Raw genomic sequence first — 17893 nt, 5'->3', positions numbered from 1 at the left:
CGTTCCTTCCGATTTTAATTATTCTGCAGGTCTGTAACTCCTCTGCAAGCACCCCATATTTCCTGCACAAGGTGTTCAGTCAGACAGCTGGGGACTCACAGTCCTTCTCATTGCATGTTTCTTCAAGAAGCACTGTCCATCTAATTCCTTACTGGTCCACTGTTCCAGAACAAGGACTTGCCTTAGACTACAGTGCCATACTATGAGCAAGAGATCCCCTAACTTTGTTTCACAATTGATCCCCTAACAGTTCTTCACTGTTCCACCTCAAAATAAAACATCATACCAGGAGTGTCAGGCACAGCACCAGTATTGCTGTACTGCTTGGTGCTCAGCTGTGCTGCAAACAGCGCAGAAGCACTTGAAGCAGCCTGGAGACCCTAGGAGAATCCAGAGAAGTGGCCTTTGCACCACAGACCTTCATGTTCCCTAGCACCGCCAGGGAATTATTTTTGCTGCAATAGGGAGACATGCTACAGCTGAGAAGCAGAGGGACTCAAATTAGCAGATGCTGACAAGCTGAAAACCAAGACACAGAAGAGAGAATGAAACAGATTGTGGCAATTTCTTCTCAAATCCCTGATGCAGGTAGAACAAATCAAATGGCTCTAACCCTTTCAGAAGTCAGGAAGGTAAAACAAATTGTCTAAGGCATTTAATAAATAAATAAACAAATAAACCAGTGACTTAGCAGTTAGGGCAAAGATCTCACTCACATTACTGAGAAAAAAAAAAGGCTTGGGAATAGAAAAATCAGTTCAAACTGTTAAAAGTAATAATACAAAAAAAAAAAAAAAAGAGAGAGAGAGAAATAGGGACAAGGCATTTATTTTATTAAACCACCCAAGGAGAGGTCAAGAATATTAGAAATAAAATCCCCAGGTTGTGGTTGATGCAATAACTGCAGTTTTAGCAATTTCAGAAGGATATTTGTTCAATGTGGCAAAGCTCCAAGAATCTTCAGGGGAGGTGCTAGGAAAGGATGCTCTCTCTATTTACTTGCAGCTGAAGAGTAGTGAGCTCACTGCAGTCTGCATGGAGAGTCTCTCTGAACAGCACTCTGCGCGGAACTCTCTGTCCACACAGCAGCCAGTCACACATTAGCAATTCACATTTCCTTTTTCAGAGATGCTCACAGACAGGACCAAATCAGAAGGTATTTCAAAGAACATGTAGGACAATCCCCGCTTTTCTCAGCACGTGTCCTGCTCTCTAAACATATGCCATGGGCAGCCATCAGCCAAGACACGGGGCTTGGCAAATATCCATTCTGATCCTGTATGGTGTCTTTTGCTATGCCCCTCTGATGCTAGATTAGGGGACCCAGGGATAATAAGAGATGGCATTTATCTGGAGATCTCCCAGGTAAGGAGCAGGACACTGACTGTCCAGAAAGCTCTTGGACTATATTCGTGACAATTTATTTGTATAGAGAACGTGCAGAAAAAAAGATATAGTGGCTTGTTAAGCACTTTGATTCCAAGTGGCTGAAAAGATGAAGGCAGAGGTAACATTGGTAGGAATGATCACAAAATGGTAAGTGTTCACGGAAAGAAGGAGAGAGGTAGGAAAGGAGAGAAACAGGAGTGATTGCTATCACACACACAGAAGAACAGAAATCCAGAAGACACAAGCATGGAAAGAAATGTCCCTATGGAGAGAAGCAAGAAAAACAAGAAATCGTTCTGTAAATACACTGACAGCGAAAAAAAAGATCCCAGGAATTGCTGGTAATTGTTGGTGCTCTCTCGGGTAACTGCAGATGGTAAACTTCAAATGGATGAAACTAAAAAGACCAATGTACTTAATATTTGTTAGTCTTTAAATCAGTCTTTAATACAAAGATCAACCGTGAAATGATTTTTATCTTTTCAGAGGCAGAGAGGTAAGATCTCACCTGGAAACCAAAAGCAGAAATTAATTAAGAATATGTGGATAAGCCTGACTATACATCTACTAGGAAGTTTAAGAACAGATTGAAGCAATCTAAGAACACTTAAGCTCATCTTTGAAGGCTCACATTATATAGAACATGTCCCAAAAGCATGGAAAATAGCAAATTGCCAAAAAGCAGAAAAAATAAGAGCTAAAATGCTGTAACTTCAGTTCATGGAAAAAAAATGAAAAAAAAAACAAAAACAACAAAACAAGCCAAAATATTTTTACTTGTCTAGGAGGAAGTGATGCAGTAACAGTAAGAAGGGTTTTGTCAAGGACAGACCGTGAGAGGTGCTGGCAACCAAGACACAGTCAGATGCTTTCCTTTGGCTTCTCCCCCCTGTTCCACAGCTGCCCTGGGAAACATGGCTGAGATCAGACTGAGAACTTGCCCTGGTGCTTTGCCAATGGTCCAGGTGGGGGGAGGTTCCAAGGGGTTACGAAGGGGCTACCCTAGGTTGGGGTCACCTTTAGAAAAAGGAATGATGGATTGGAGAAGATCCTTAACAAATCTACAGGTAGTGCAAAGGGCCTGCCAAATATTCCAAAGTCCAGCAAAGAACAAGGCTAGGATTTATATGGATCCTGATAAACTGAAGGTACTAAATCTATGCAGGAGCCATCAGATGCAAAAGGATTCAGATAGGGAAACACTTGATATGTAGTGGGTTTTGCAGGAGGAAAAAAAAGTGGAGGCTATCACACGCTGAATGTGAGTCATACATCACACCATTTCATAAAACGCAGTATTACGAGCTATCAAAACCACAGCCTGAAAAACATGCAATGTGATTCTGCTGCTGCACTCCTCTGCTGTCCTGCACCTGCTCTGGGCACCGCACTGTCAGCAAGGAATTGGGCTGACAGCAGGCTGCAGAGGAGCAATGGCAAAGCCAGAGGGAAAGCCACAGGGAAAGGCAAGGCAACGGGGGTCAACAGCCGAAAGGAGAGGTGACACTGAGGAAAACACAGCAAGCAGTCTTCAGTGTGCACAAAGTTGCTGCAAGGGGGACGCAAGCAAGGTGTTCCCCATACCGAGATTCAGCATGGCATGACGAGCCAGGAGAAGTATCCGGCGTGAGAAACCTCCCTAGTGGTGAGGACAGATGGACACAGGGAAGAGGAAAGCCCATGGCACATCTGTCTCTGGGGCTTCCTGTGACCAGGCTGGATTTGTCACACAGGTTTGTGTGTTAGACCCTTCTTGTTAGTTCTCTCTGTTCCCCCTGGGGACCTGCACCAGGACTTTTGGGGTCAGAGAAAACTGCATCAGCAACTTCCTCTGCACCGCCCCCCTTGACCCCCCCAGCTTGCTCCCAGCAGCAGGCTGCTAGCTCAAGGGTAGCCAACCACCAAAAGGCATTTGAGACATGCCAAGCAAGTCTGTCCCAAGCCACACCGAGGTGGATTAACCTCTGGCATCACTCAGGTCTGCCCCACACACGTACACGCACCTGTCCTCCGGGGCCAGAGGTGTGCTCTTGCTCAGCCTCCCCAGCTGACCAGGGCCTCAGCCTCCTGCAGGCCTCCACGTGAGGAGACCCATGGACCATCGGAGAACTCAGCCACCAAAGTCATTGGCATGGCCGAAGCCTCAAGAGCAACACAGGTCAACAACTGCTGCTGCTTCCAGCACAGCTGAATGCCAGCACTGCTGGCCAGCCCACGGGCACTCAAGGTGCTTGCGTGCATCACTCCTGGAAAATATGAAACACTAAAGCTAAACCAGGCTTCATCTAAATTATCTTTGCCATCCTGAATATATTTGCAAAACAATCAGAGTTTTGCTGGCAGTCTTCTCCCTCAGAATAAAGAATTTCAGGGCACACATTGAAGGCATTGAATTTTCTTAGTATTTACTCTGATAAAAATCTGACCCAAAATCAATTTTTCTGCAAGATTTTTCAAGGAAGATGCATGAGGACTGCATGTGTTTATGGATGTCTTGTCACTTACTACAAAGAAAAGGCTTTCTTGTTGGAAAAGAAAACATCACTTGGAACTGAGTATTCAGATGAGCTAGGGATCCCCGCACTGCTGTTCCCTAGTCCCGGAGTAAATAAAAGCTGTCAAACAAACGCACTAGGAACTGACTGGGAGAGCGGTAAGGCCAAACAAGTGAAAGAAATACTGGGTCAAACAAAATACAGCTATTAGTTAGCTGCTCTAAGCACTAGTTAGCACATAGCTTCATACTGAACAGCAGTGGTGCGTGCAAATTTCTATATAACTTAATATCAGGTAATACAATTTGGAGATCAGCACCCACCCAGCCTCCCCAGCCATCTCACGGGGGTGGTGGTGATGTGGGGACAACCGCAGGAAGGGGCACACGGCACTGCTGGCACCGTGGCCTGGCATTCGCAGCTGGGATGAGGGTGGTGCCATGCTGGAACCACGCCGGCCACGCTCTGCAGCCCCCGTGGTTCCTCGGCTGCTCACCCCCACCGCTGCTGCCCTGCCGCAGGCACCACCAGCCCTGCACGGGAATGTCCCTTTCACCCTGCCCTGCTCACAGCCTGGGGCAGCTGAGCCCTGTCCAACAGAGGGAACACAAAGCAACGCGTGAGAGTGGCTGTCGGGCTCGGATCCCGTTGCCTGACTCAACACCCATTTCTTCTCTGCCCCTTTGACTTAACATCTTGCGTTTCTCACGTTACCAAGACCACCTCTGTACGATCCTGACAGCTCTGACATGACCAGCATGTACAAGGTGTTGAGCACATAGGTTGCATGTGTGAGCTTCATTTGCCCCAAGCTCAGTGCTATGAATCTCACAATACTCCTATACCTAAAAAATGATACAAACATCCAAAAAAATGAATAAAATGTGGTTTTATATGCATTTTATAAAATGCATGTGGCTAGGAAAAATTAAGTCAATTACAGCAATCCTGTATAAATTTGCACAAGCAGGAAACAGAAGATGGGGCAGATGCTTGCTCCAACAGTGCTGGCAGCAGGACTGGAGAGGTGGCTGCCTTCCTGCGCCCCTTGCCATGAACTGGCCTGGCTGGGGGAGGCCTGAGCCTTCACCATGTTGCCCCCTCCTCCTTGTTGCCATCGGGGCTCCAGGTAATTTTGAGAATAGTTCCAAAAGCTTATTGATTATAAAATCCCATAGCATTATTTTACCCACACCAGCCTCCTAATGCTTTTATAAACATACTGTGCTTCTGGCTTTAGCAAGTTCCCAAGGCAGTGAATTCCAGAGCTAACTGCAGGGTGGAAAAAAAGCAGTCTTGTACTGGTTTTCAGTTTGCTTGCCATTAATTTCATTGCACACTCCTTTTTCCTTGTGCCATGAAAAAAGCAGAAGTTCCCTATTTCCCTTTTAAAAATCGTTCAGTATTTCCAATATTTTTAACATATTTCCTCCTATTCATCTCGTTTCTAAGGTAACAATCCTGCTCTTCTAAATCTCTCTTCAAAGCAGAGGTTTTTTTCATTCCTGATGATTTTTGCTGCATCTCTGAGACCCTTCAACTCACTCTATTCTCACTCACTAGCAGTGCCCACACTGGTGCGTAGCACTCAAAGGTGTCATCATAGATTTTAACCATGGTGTTAGACCATTTTCCACTTTATCATCCATCACACTCTTTAGGTGATCTAATATCACTGCATTTTGTACTGAAGCTGCACGTTGAGCAGAGGTTTCCAATGCACTCCTTAGAAAACAACCTGCAACTTTTCCCAAGTTAAACTGTTAATTAGGAATCCTACCAGGTAATTGAGTGGTTGATTTTTTTTCCTTTTAGTAGCTATTTTGCATTTATTTTCATTATTTTTTATTCACCAACATGTTTCTTTTTCCCCAATTTCTTTAAATCGCCTCAAAGGGCCTCAAAGCTGTTTCTGGTATGGAGTTAATGTAAACAACTGTCATCTGCAGACTGGTTCTTCACTGCTCACACCCATTTCCTGGTCATCAGTAAACACAACCATAGCCCAGACCTGGCACCTGCTCTTCAAACTCCTGCTCTGACCTCACAGTATTAGAATTTCTTGTTAGCCCCTTCGAGCAGATGTTGTTTTACACCAGACATGGCTGCAGTCAGTCTTGCCTCTCTAACAAAGGACTTGGGGAAGCAAAGCCTGAACCCCAGTCCTCACCAAAGGGACCCTTGTCAACCACCACTCTCCAGAAGCAGTTATCCTCAGGGAGGTCTTTGCTGTCCGAGATGGCTAGCAGTTATCCCCCTATATCAGCAACGGGGTCCATGCCTTGACTTCCACTCAAAGGTAAGCACCAGCTGTGACAAGTGGTCTCAGAGCTGGAGTTCACATTGCACTTGGCCAGGGAATGGCTGGGGAGCAGCAGGAGAACCAAGAATCACTCCCACACACATCGGCCACTGAAATCATCTGCAGCACAACGAATGCCTTCCCGTGCTGACTAGTGAGAGGGTGACCGTGCCCATCAGCCACCCACAGGCCCAAGTGGATCCGACAGAGCAACCACCTGTGCAGGTAGACACAGAAGGCAGCGATAACCGCAAGTCGGCCTGGATGCATTAGGTGTTGGCTTATCTGCAATATGCCACCTCGAAGTATTAGTTTTCAAGATGCATTCATTGTCATAGCAACAACAAGTGCAACACGGAATTGATGTACTTACCATCCTTCTGAGACGCAAAATTAGACTGAGGGCTGGGGAGCAGATTGAAGGAAACAGCCCCCACAGTGCTCGCACCAAGCCCCGGACAGCCCCGCTCCCTGCAGCGCTGGGGTGGGGAGATGCAGCCCTGTACCAGGCTGCACCAGCATCCCTGCTTCTCACCCGGGGCCCCAAAGGCGCCCAGCTCCATGCGGGTATGGGGTTCCCATGGGTGCTGATGCCCACAACAGCCACGGCACGAGTCAGCCTTGATCTGCCTCCCCCTGGCCCCTTACCTGGCCTTGCCACGGCTGCTCCTCCGGAGCGTGGGCAGGTCGGCCTCCTTCTCCTCCTGCACGCGCTGCAAGGATGGGGAGCGGCTGTGGGCGCTGCGGGTGCTGCTGGAGCTGGCCAGGCTGCCGTCCCCACCGCCGGCCCCTGCTGCAGCCTCCTGCATCTGCACCAGCAGCTGGGGGGGCAGGCTGCGCAGCGAGGGCACTGGTGAGTAGGACGCCCGGCTCTCTGCCTTCAGGTTGTTGTCGCTGGCCGAGCGCTGCAGCATGCGCGGTGAAGCGAGGCCACCGGCACCGAGGATCCGTCTCCGCTTTGTGTAGCTGGGAGTTTCTCTGAAAGGCACTGCAAAAGAGCCAGGAAAGCAGCATTAGCTACCAGGCACACAGGACAAAGCTGGTGTTGGCCGGTCACGCTGGGGCAGGAAGATGGTGGCAGAGAAGGAGCACAGAGCTAGGCCAGGAGTGGATGAGCATCCCTGTGGGAGCACAGGAACAGCCATAGCAGATGAGGACGTGTCTCCATCTGCTTCCAGCTCCCATCCCAGCAAGACACCCAGAGCACACTGCTCTCCTCAGGGAACATCTGCAGGCCTGGGAGCATGTGGAGCCAGCAAGTTGGATGGCATGGCAGCATGGGGAGAGTTTGGAAGCAGTGTCTGGAAAAGCATCAAGGAGCCCTGTGGGGGGACACAGTGATGGTGAGGGTCAGGGCCACCAGCTTCCAGCCCACCTCCAGCTACCACTCCGGTTTGGAGGTGGTGACACAAAACAGGACACTGTTACTGGCCATGATCCTGGCCACCAGTTACTCCTCTGTTCTGGAGGTACAATAGGCCTAAATCTATAGCTTTAGGAACGTGCCATCTCTAAGCCTCAAAAATGTAGTGTACAGAATAAAACACCAGCTACACTCTGCCCCTCCTGACCCTGTAGCTGACTCTTACCAGTGTCTGGAAGAGCCAGACCTCACAAAGGCACCTGGAGATGCCAACTCCTGCTTCTGCCAGCAGCTCTGCAGAAGGAGGAGGAATGGAAATGGAAAACTTCCTGTAGGCACAGAGGGATGAGCGCTCTGCTGCCGACATGGCACATGCACACTGTGGAGCTGGAGTGTTGCAGAACTTAGGTTAGGAAAGACATATTTTCCTGAAGTTTGTTCAGTGAATCCATTTTCATTCTGAAGTTTAATATGCTTAAAGTTTGCCTCACATTTGTGACAGCCTTCAGCAGGGAATGCATAGTCAACAATATCCGCTTGTTTCATAGAATATCCCAAATTGGAAGGAACCCGCAAGGACCATCAAAAATCTGACCCCTGGCTTCGCAGAGAACTACCTAAAAATTAAACCGTATGTCTGAGAGCATTGTCCAAATACTTCTTGAACTCTGGCAGGTTTCATGCCGTGACCACCAAGGCTGTTGCAAATTCAGTGACAAAAGCAAGGGGATACTGAGAACACACCATCTGACGCACTGCAGAGATCTCCTGCACTACAAAGTTCTCCTGCACTCCTGCTCAAAGGCATACTCAGAAGTGGTGTGATCCTGCTAACAGGGGACTGCACAACTTCACCTTTCCAAGACTACTCCTTCCAAGGTAACTTGTACCTGGTGTGCAAACGGGTGCTGAACCTTGAGCACACTTTAGCTATCACAACCAATGGGCTTCAGAGGAAGGGACTGGCCAGGTATCTGAACAGGACATTGCCTGACATTTAGCAAGGCCTCTCACCCTGTTTAATCGCTGACCGAATGCCTTCAAAGCACTTTCCAGCTGTGCTGCACAGCCACACTTGCAATATTTTTCTGAGGAATAATTTAGGTTCAAAGTACAAGAATTTCAGGATCCTGTAAATCTTCTTGTTGTCATAGCAACTCGATGCATTTGTTCTCTGATGTTCCAACCACGTGTTGGGGGATTTCTGCCGGCAGTGTCTGTGCTCCCTGCAGCGACTCAGTCCAGCTCCCAGCCCAGCACCAGACCAAGGTCTCTGTACCTCTGACCACAGCTGCAACACTGCAAGTGCCTCGCATCCAGGGCACCCCGCAGGAAAAACAGGTCAAAATGGGAACCCAGAAAGAACAAGAGATATCAGATGGAAAGAGGCAAGGTCCAGGCCACATAAAATGTGCTGTGGATTCAGGTGTGTGGGAGTCCGCAGGGCTGTAGCAAACAGGACTCTCTAATCTGTAGCCAGCCCCATCAATGCAATACACTTGAGCTGAAGCCAAAGTCAGGGCTAACCACTACCCTTTCAAAGGCAACACTGAACATGTTTGGCTGACAAGGACTGCCAGCCTGAGTTTGTGTGTCATCCAGACATTTTATTTTGTACTACATCACCTCTCATAGAAAACCACTTTAAAAAATCAGAGAAGCAAATATTAAATGGATGCATGTCACAGTAACTGACAGATTTAAAAATTATTAGAAATTGGAAATAGTCACTGGAAGTGCAAGGAAGTTCCTTGCTAGTCTCCAATACCTGTTTTCAAACCAAAGCAATCCATGCACTTTAAGCACAGTTCTTGAAAAAAAAAAAACCAGACAGAATTACTTTTAGTAAAATAAGTGCTGAATGCTGACTAATGATGAAAGCACATCAGTCAGTGGTCTGAATACATTTCCAAACTGAAGGCCAAGGCAAATAGCATTGAGTACACCCATGGTGTGCTTCCAGGGACCCAAAACATAGGTGAAACTCAGTGATCACGGGACTGTAACCTGCAAAAGGCTGTGAACTCATAGTGGCTGTCAACCAAACACAAACTCAGTGCAGCTCTGCCGGGAACGGAGTCAATCTGAGCTCATTACATCTCAACTGGGGAACAGCAAAGCCCCAGAGAGGTGATCTCAAAAGTGCTCTATCAGGAGGCAACGTCACAGCTGGAGAAATGCAAGGTTTGGAACCACACCATATTAAACTTTGCTAGACTGAAAATATCAAGGAAAAAATCAAGATCTAGAAGAATGTGCCTGACCAGCTCTTTGCCTGTCTTGGACAAAACCAGGAGCAGCAGTCAGTCCTTTGCAGACAGCTAGGGCTACTGGAGCTCTGCACCAGCCAGTCAGGCTGAGTCTGCACTGTGCTCCCTCTGCGCACGCGTGGCATCATCCTTTACTACAAGGAGGCTGAAGCAGTCACCAAGTGCACCAGATCTGCAGCCACAGCCCAGCCGAGGATCGGTGCGGTCACCACCATCGGTGCGGTCACCACTCTTCTTTATCTGGCTGGACTTGTCACCATTGGTCTTGGCACCAAAGCCAGAAAAAAAAAAAAAAAAAAAAGGAGGAGGAAAACAAGAATACAGCAATGAAAACCTCAGACAGAAGAGATAGTCTGGTTTGCTTTGGTGCACTTTATAAATTAATTATTAGTTTCTAGATATTAACAGCTTAGAAAAAAAAAATCATTGCTGTATGTTGAAGTAATTGCATACAAGCTCACTGTAAAACTATCCTGTTGGCAAGCTGTTTTTACTCAACTGAACTAGGACTGGCCAGAGTTGTGCAGTAGGCATGGTCCTTCACGAGAAAAATACATAAATAAATAAATAAATCAGGGCAATAATCTGGAAAAAAAAAAAACAAACACTGGAAAACATTGTTAGCATTCAACATAAGAGAAAAGGAGGAAAAAAATTGAAAAGCAGTGACTTATCTTGCAAGTAAACAAAGCAGCACACCTGACGAGATCCTTTCAGTCTGTGTGAAATCTCTGCTCCTGGTAGCCTTAGCTTAACTGAGAAGAAGCAGAAGCCTGCCCTGCAACCAGCATGGACATCACTCCAGGAGACATGGAGTGGTACAGACTTTACTGTGAGATGTTCACAGCAAGCACCAGTTATTAGGCAATGAGACACAAACAGGTTGCTCAAGGACTCCCCGGTGTAAGGGAAGGTACTTTATAATTTCTGACGCAGGTCAGGGTAAATTCTTTAATTTAGGCTGTCAAATTAATCACCTGGTTACCCATTTCCACGCTCTCCACAAGAGCAGTCATCACCTTACATATGCAAAGTGCTCACTCCCAACACGAAAATTATAGAATCCACTCTAAAACCAGAGCAAAACACAACCACTGTCTCAGATTTACATCAGAGATGAAGAGCAGCAGGGCTGCAGAAAAAAGCCCAGGACCACTCTGCTACTCACTAATCCATTTATCATAACATCAAGCATAAGAGTCCCTGACTTACAGCATAACATAGCATTTACAGGAGTAAATAAGAAGCTGTCCAGGTCACATAATAGACTGCAAAGCCAAGATTTCCCGACTAACTCTAGAAGTGTGTTACGAGAATGGTATTACAGCTGCAAAGGCAATCTCTTGACAGACAGGCAGATACCTGCACTGACCAATTTTAACTTGTTCCCCAGCACACAGTAACTGCACGTGAGGTGAGATCAAGACAGTTTACTTCACTTGCCAAAGTGCAATTTAGGGGCAAGGGAGTCACAAGTCCAGACGACAAGTGAAAAAATTGCTTCCAATACTATCACAGGAGCAGAGCCTTTTATATGACACACATGCATACCGTGTGAAGTTCCTTAGGTTCTCGGGTGTCCAGCATACCCTGATGTCTCCTGGCCAAGGCAGCTATACCCCTGGACCCGGGACAGAGGACAGCTCAGGGGACTCAGCAAAGTCCTTGGGAGCCTCAGTGCAGAGGTACTGCTGATAGAGATCTGCCTGCTCCAACTTCAGTGCCTAGCTTCTGGAGCCTAGACTGCCCGTTTCTGGGTCGCTGTGCAGCTGGGAAGGCAACTGGACCAAGACCAGCTTCTACAGAGAGGTTAGTGAACCAGGGATGATGACACCTGGCCTGGAAAGCTTGGCTTTAACTGAGAACACAGATGAGCAGACATCCAGGCAGCTTCATGGGAGGATGGCAATCAAAGGAACACACCTATTGCTTGTATGAACAATATAGGACTTTTCTCCCCGGATACTCCAGAGATTCTTCAGAGCCCTCATCTAAACACAGACTTACTTCCAGTCAGTCTGGCTGCTATGCCACGTAGATACACGCAAGCCTGGGTCTGCTCTCACAACAGCAATTAGATATATTCAGAGAGATACAAAAACATGTTTGGCTGTGCTATGCAATGAGATGAAGACAGCAAGGGAGACAAAATCTGTTGCATGTGGCAGAACCGTGGGAGAGAAAATTGCGCGTTGGCCAGATGGCAGAAAGGACAGAAGAGATACCCACATTGCATGGGGAGGTGTGCTGAGGCAGATCCATGGGATGGACCCCAAAATGGATGAGCTAATGGTGGAGGCAGTTTGGTGTTGAAGGGTACTACGCGTGCACTTATTTGCACAAGAAAGTCCAGCGGAAAATCAGCACTTGGCACAGGCACAAGGACAACAAAAGTACCAGGAACATGTCCAGGGGCTGCAGCAGACAGAAGATCGAGGCCACCGTGTACTTGAGGCAGTGGCACAGGCAGCTGTGCAGAGGACAGGAAAGTGATTGTCCAGTTCTACTCTGCGCTGGTGCAGCCTCGCCTCAAGAACTGTGTGCAGTTTTGGGTGTCACAATATAAGAAGGACATAAAATTGTTAGAGTGTGCAAACAAGGGCTGCAAAGATGGTGAAGGGCCCCGAGGGCAAGAGGTGTGAGGAGCAGCTGAGGTCACTTGGTTTGTTCAGCCTAGAGAAGAGGAGGCCTCATGGCGGCCTGCAGCTTCCTCACAGAGGGAGCAGAAGGGCAGGCGCTGAGCCCTGCTCTCTGGGGACCCATCTGACAGGACCCCAGGGAACGGCATGCAGCTGGGACAGGGGAGGGTCAGGCTGGGTGTCAGGGGAAGGTTCGGCACTGAGGGGGTGATCGGGCACTGGAACAGGCTCCCCAGGGCAGTGGTCATGATACTGAGCCTGATGGAGCTCACGAAGCATTTGAACAACGCTCTCGGGCATACGGCTTTATTTTTGGATGGTCCTGTGTGGAGCCAGGATTTGGACTTGATGATCCCTGTGGGTCCCTTCCAACTCAGGATATTCTATGATTTTGTGATTCGATGAGAGCTGCACTTCCAGCAGAGCCTCACTCAGTACTGGGAGATCACCAGGGATCCTTTACTGCTATTTATAAAAAGGACTTTTCTAGGAGCCCTAAGCAAGAGACCAACAACAGTCACATGTGATTTGCTGTTTACTTCTCTCCCTGGGGGAGCCCTGCATATTCAAAAACAAAAATCTGGGGGAAACCCGGCACTTCTTTGGGAGATGAGTGAAAGAGAACTTCGTGCTAGGGCTGAAAATGCTGAATTAACCGTCACTCTTTGTTTTGAGCAGCACATTTCAGAGGCTCTGGCTACCTAACAGAGAAAAAAACAGAGCAGCCACAAGCTTGCAACAGCCAAATGATGTGTAACGACATCTAGGTCTCTAGAATGCACAATAATCCCAGGCCCATTTACTGTCTTAAAAGCACCAGAGGACACGTCTGCCAGGTTGTCCTATGGGACAGCAGGGTCTCAGCTACCACACAGGTGCCAGTGAGGATGCTGAGGTCCTGCCTGGCTGCACTGTCTCTAACACTGAGGACCAACCACCTCCAGCATTATGACACGGCCTCATTCAACCAAATAATTGGGTCACTCAGCTTCACAGAGAACTTAGTTGTCTTCTGATCAGAAGCACATTAAGCAAGGTATCCATCATGATGCTCGCCCCACTGCATCCACTGAGTGAACCCCAACTTGTCACTGAGACATAACTCTGCCCCATTCCCTGCCAGTCACTGTCATACGAGTGCAAAAGAGACTGAAATCATGCTCTTGACTGCAAAGAAGATAGTTGGAAAGGAGGACTGGAGAGGGCTGCTGGCAGGTCTCTCCTGCTGGGGATCTCTTGCAGGACACTAGATGTGTGTTCACTGATCCAAGGACTCCCCAGTGCCAGAAGGTGGTGGCACTCCACCCTGTCCCCTGGGCCCCACCCACAGCGTGCCCCCAGTACATCACGCATGACCTCCCAGATTCCAGGCCAACCTGCCAGCCAGCTTATCTCAACAGCAACGTGGACGGCAACGGGGCAGTGAGCCCAGCGCAGGCAGAGGGATGGGGTCACTGTTCTCTGCGGGGGTGGGAAGACCAGGCTGGGGGAGCCCAAGGCATGCTTTGGCCAGTTCTATAGGCAGCAAAGCCAGCTTCTCACTGCACCTCAAACTACCTGAAACTGGTAATAATAATAAACTGCTGAGCCTGAGCTGCAGCGACCAGGTGCAGAGACAGGATGGTTTCAGCCTGCTGTGAGGCAGCCAGTTCTAGCAAAGGCTTCCTCTTCCCAACCCCCAAACCCACTGTTCCTAGTGGGGAAGGGAGGGAAGTGAGAGCAATAAAAAAAAAAAAAAAAAAAAAGCACCAAAAACCAACTTTGTGCAGCTCATACAATCAGCTTTGAAGATTCTTTTCTATACCTTCTCAAGAGTTTAATCAAAGTGTGTTTACTGGGTTTCTCGCAGCAAAATGAATCACTTCAGTTACCATGACAGCGCTGCTCGAAGAAGCACAACCGTGCTCCAGCCAGCCTGGTTAATCTGACACTTCCGTGTTTGCTTTTGCCCTCCACAAGGAGAAATGCAAGGCTCTTGGGTTGAAAATGCCTCTTGCCACTCAGGTGCAGTATGAGCAGGGTGCAGCCAGGGTTCCCAAAGGAGTTCTGGGCCCTGAGATGCTGCACTGTCACTGGGCGGCACCTGGACCACGCTCCAAACAACCCCAAGCTTCAGGCTAATGAACCAAAATGTAATCAACACTCTGAGGTTATTTAGAGATTTACTGGCTTGATGTTAAATATTCATGTAAAAGAGCAAAAGAGCACGAAGTGCAAATGTCTCCACAGTTCCAAGCTGAGAGGCCACATTTACATTTTAATAGTGGAAAATTACAAAGCAGAACGAAGAAGGCGCATAGCATCTCCCCTCATGAGGCACATTGACGCCCAGGCTTCTCTTCCATGCAGGAGAGAGAGGCTACTCCAAGAGACCTTTCAGGTATTTTTTTCCAGGAATGAAAACTAAAGGAGAAGTACACAATGATCAGGCAGACCAGAGCCACCAGCTCAGCTCCAGCAAGGTAACTGCTAGTTTACCTCAGTACTGAGAAACAGTGCACTGGTAGGAGTTGGAGTCGGTCCCCCTCCCCCCCGCCCCTTTTAATTAAAAAAAAAAAAAAATTATCCTCTAATGATTTCTTCAGTCATCTTCATTTGCCTCTCAATTACCCATTCTCGTGTGATGCTCCATCCCTGGACATAGCCCCTCAGAATTACCCCCTCCTACCTCACTCCTCCACCTCAGTGCAGGTCTCTTGCCCCATCCCACTCAGGGTGTCAGCCCTATGTAGCTGGGGACAGATTTCTCTCTGCATTTGTAAAACTTAAATTGAAACTGCTAAAAATACATTTTAATCAAACTTGCTAGCTTTTCCCTACAAACTGTCCTCAAATGTGCTGCCAATTCACCTGTGAGTAGTACATGATATGGGATTGTCAGCCTTTCTCTTCAGACAATATTTATCAGCCTGATGCATATCATCACCGGAAGATTTTCCTTGCAAGAATTTTTCATTCCTCTGCTTCTCCTTGTCACATTCAGAACATTGAAAGTCCTGCTTGGACTCTCAGGCCACTGCTCAAATCCCCACAGAGGAAATCCTGGCAACTGCATAGACCCGTTACAGGAATGACACAATGAAATTAACAGTGATGACCAGAAAATCAGAAGCATCAAACAAGTATTTCTGATTAATATTTGAAAATAATTCCTGTACATACCTCCATACCATCAAAAATGCACCCAGAAATAAAACAGGTTAAAACTTCCCCCCACAATTCCGAGGATAGCAGTAACAGATGTTTATTCAGTTATGTACGTTCAAAATAGCAGGTCAAAAGCTTCTGCAGCAATGTTCAAAAGAATTTGCCATACAGCTCACTGAATCATTGGCCTATATCTATAATACTCCTTAAAAAGTGTCAGTGGATAGGGAGGCAGTTTTGAAAGGGTCAGCGGGATTATTGAGACAACCACAGAAAGCATAGCTTTATATCATTTCTAGGAAAGGACTAGAAACACTGAAACAGGACACTTAACAATTGAAAAATAAAGCATGAGAATTTAATTTATAACACCCAAGATGGCTTTAAGAACTCAAAGCTCACTGACAAAGATAATAAGCTTGGGTGAAGCTGTTGACTTCACTGTAATGATATTGATTACATGCTACCACTTGTCAAGATACTAGATTTTAACAGGTTGTACTGGGTCTGGCTGGGATGTTAACTTTCCCTGCAGCAGCCCATACAGTGCTGTGCTCTGCACGTGTAACTAGAACAGCACTGGTATCGCACCAGCGTCGTGTCTGCTGCTGAGCAGTGCTGGCACAGCATCAGGACTCCCTCTAACCCTCCTAGGGGGTGGGCAAAAAAGTGAGAAAGAAACATCACCAGGGCAGCTGACCTAAACCAACCAAAGGGATATTCCATACCATATGATGTCACACTCAGCAATAAAAGGTGGAAAAAGGAAGAAGAGGGGAGGGGTGGGCTCTCGTTGCGAAAACGTCTGTCCTCCCGAACACCGGCTACGTGCGTTGAGGCCCTGCTTCAAGGACATGGTCAAGCATCACTCATTTGTGGGAAGTGGAGAGTAATTTCTTTCCTCTGCACTTCCACATAGCCTTTACTTGTTTTGGTTTTTTTTCCCTTTCCCCCTCCCTTTTCCCCTTTCCCTTTTATCCCTTTAAATTGTTTAATTAATAATAATCTTTCCTTAATAATTATTTTTCCCCTTTAATTAAATTATCCTTATGTCAACCCGTGAGTTGTTCTTTCCTTTACTTCTTCCCCTCCTCTTCTAAGGAGGGGGAGTGAGAGAGCAGTTGTGGTGTTCAGCTGCCTAGCACAGTAAAGCCACCACACAGACAATAAAACCACCGCACAGATAATAAGACAAAATAATCAATCATTAAGAACAACAATTGGGAATGTTTCCAATATTATCCAGTAAGCCAGTTCTTGCTACAGTAATATTTATATTTTTACCTTTACCAATGACCTCTCTATATATGGATGTATATACGGCAATATATATATACACACAGACATATAGACAAACACAGATCATTGGCAATAAAACTGCAGGTGATGCCATGGCTGGTGCAATAGCATATGAGAGAGGGTGCTGACACAGTGGAATCTCTTGTTAACAAACGTTAACAAATTAACATTTGTTAAGATGGGACCATCTGAACACATTTCATTACTTCCTGAAGTAAGACAAAGCAGCTGGGAAACACAAACGTAGGTTATACAGTACAGAACTGTTCCTTGAAAAAGAGCTCCTTTCAGCGAGACTGAAACAGGCCAGTGATTCCTGACACAAACCACCTACAGACAAGCTCCAAGACCAATGCAGTGAGCAGAAAAGCTAACATAACCACTAGATATATCAGTCCCCGAAAAAGGGTAGCACAGTCTGTTCATCCATAAGGTTATTATGGAAAAATGCATTGGAATGCAGTCAACATTGCTAAAAAGAATGTTAAACTGTCGCATGCTTTTTGGGAATGTTAAAAAGCAGAAAGAGTTCAACATAAAGCCATGCAAAGGCTCAGAAGCTGGTCAAGCTGACCTATACTAAGAAAATAAATAAACAGAAGCTAGTCACAGTTTGCCAAGGTAACAGAGAATCACAAATTTGTATGTTGGGTAAGAGTATACTCCACAATAGAAACTTTCTGCATAAGAAACTTATGCAAAAGTTTGCACAGAATTGTGCAAGTGTTCAAGTTTTCCCCACAAGGTGACAATACTGGCCATGTTGGTCTTAAAATTTATTGTCCCATCAGCATCATTTTGAGGAACTTGTCAAACTCTCCATGCAAAAATAAATCATAGAATCATAGAATGGCTTGGGTTGGAAGGGACCTTAAAGATCATCTAGTGCCAACCCCTCTGCCATAGGCAGGGATGCCGCAGACTAGATGAGGTTTGCCAGGGCCCCATCCAGCCTGCTCTTGAGCACCTCCAGGGATGGGACATCCACA

At 46.9% G+C, this 17893-nt stretch overlaps 1 protein-coding gene across 4 annotated transcripts in view; it reads right to left on the bottom strand.

The window, feature by feature from the left end:
• The window catches only part of SHANK3 (SH3 and multiple ankyrin repeat domains 3), a 390143-nt gene that overhangs the window by 244840 nt on the left and 127410 nt on the right, over positions 1-17893 (bottom strand). For all 4 annotated transcript variants that reach the window (XM_066992893.1, XM_066992848.1, XM_066992765.1 and 1 more), the window contains exon 12: positions 6835-7174. In XM_066992893.1, the coding sequence (XP_066848994.1) occupies positions 6835-7174 (340 nt within the window). The remainder of the gene's footprint in view (positions 1-6834; positions 7175-17893) is intronic.

This window comes from Anser cygnoides, chromosome 1 (genome assembly GCF_040182565.1).
Source record: "Anser cygnoides isolate HZ-2024a breed goose chromosome 1, Taihu_goose_T2T_genome, whole genome shotgun sequence".
NCBI lineage: Eukaryota > Metazoa > Chordata > Aves > Anseriformes > Anatidae > Anser > Anser cygnoides.
This window is presented reverse-complemented; position numbering and strand designations above follow the sequence as displayed.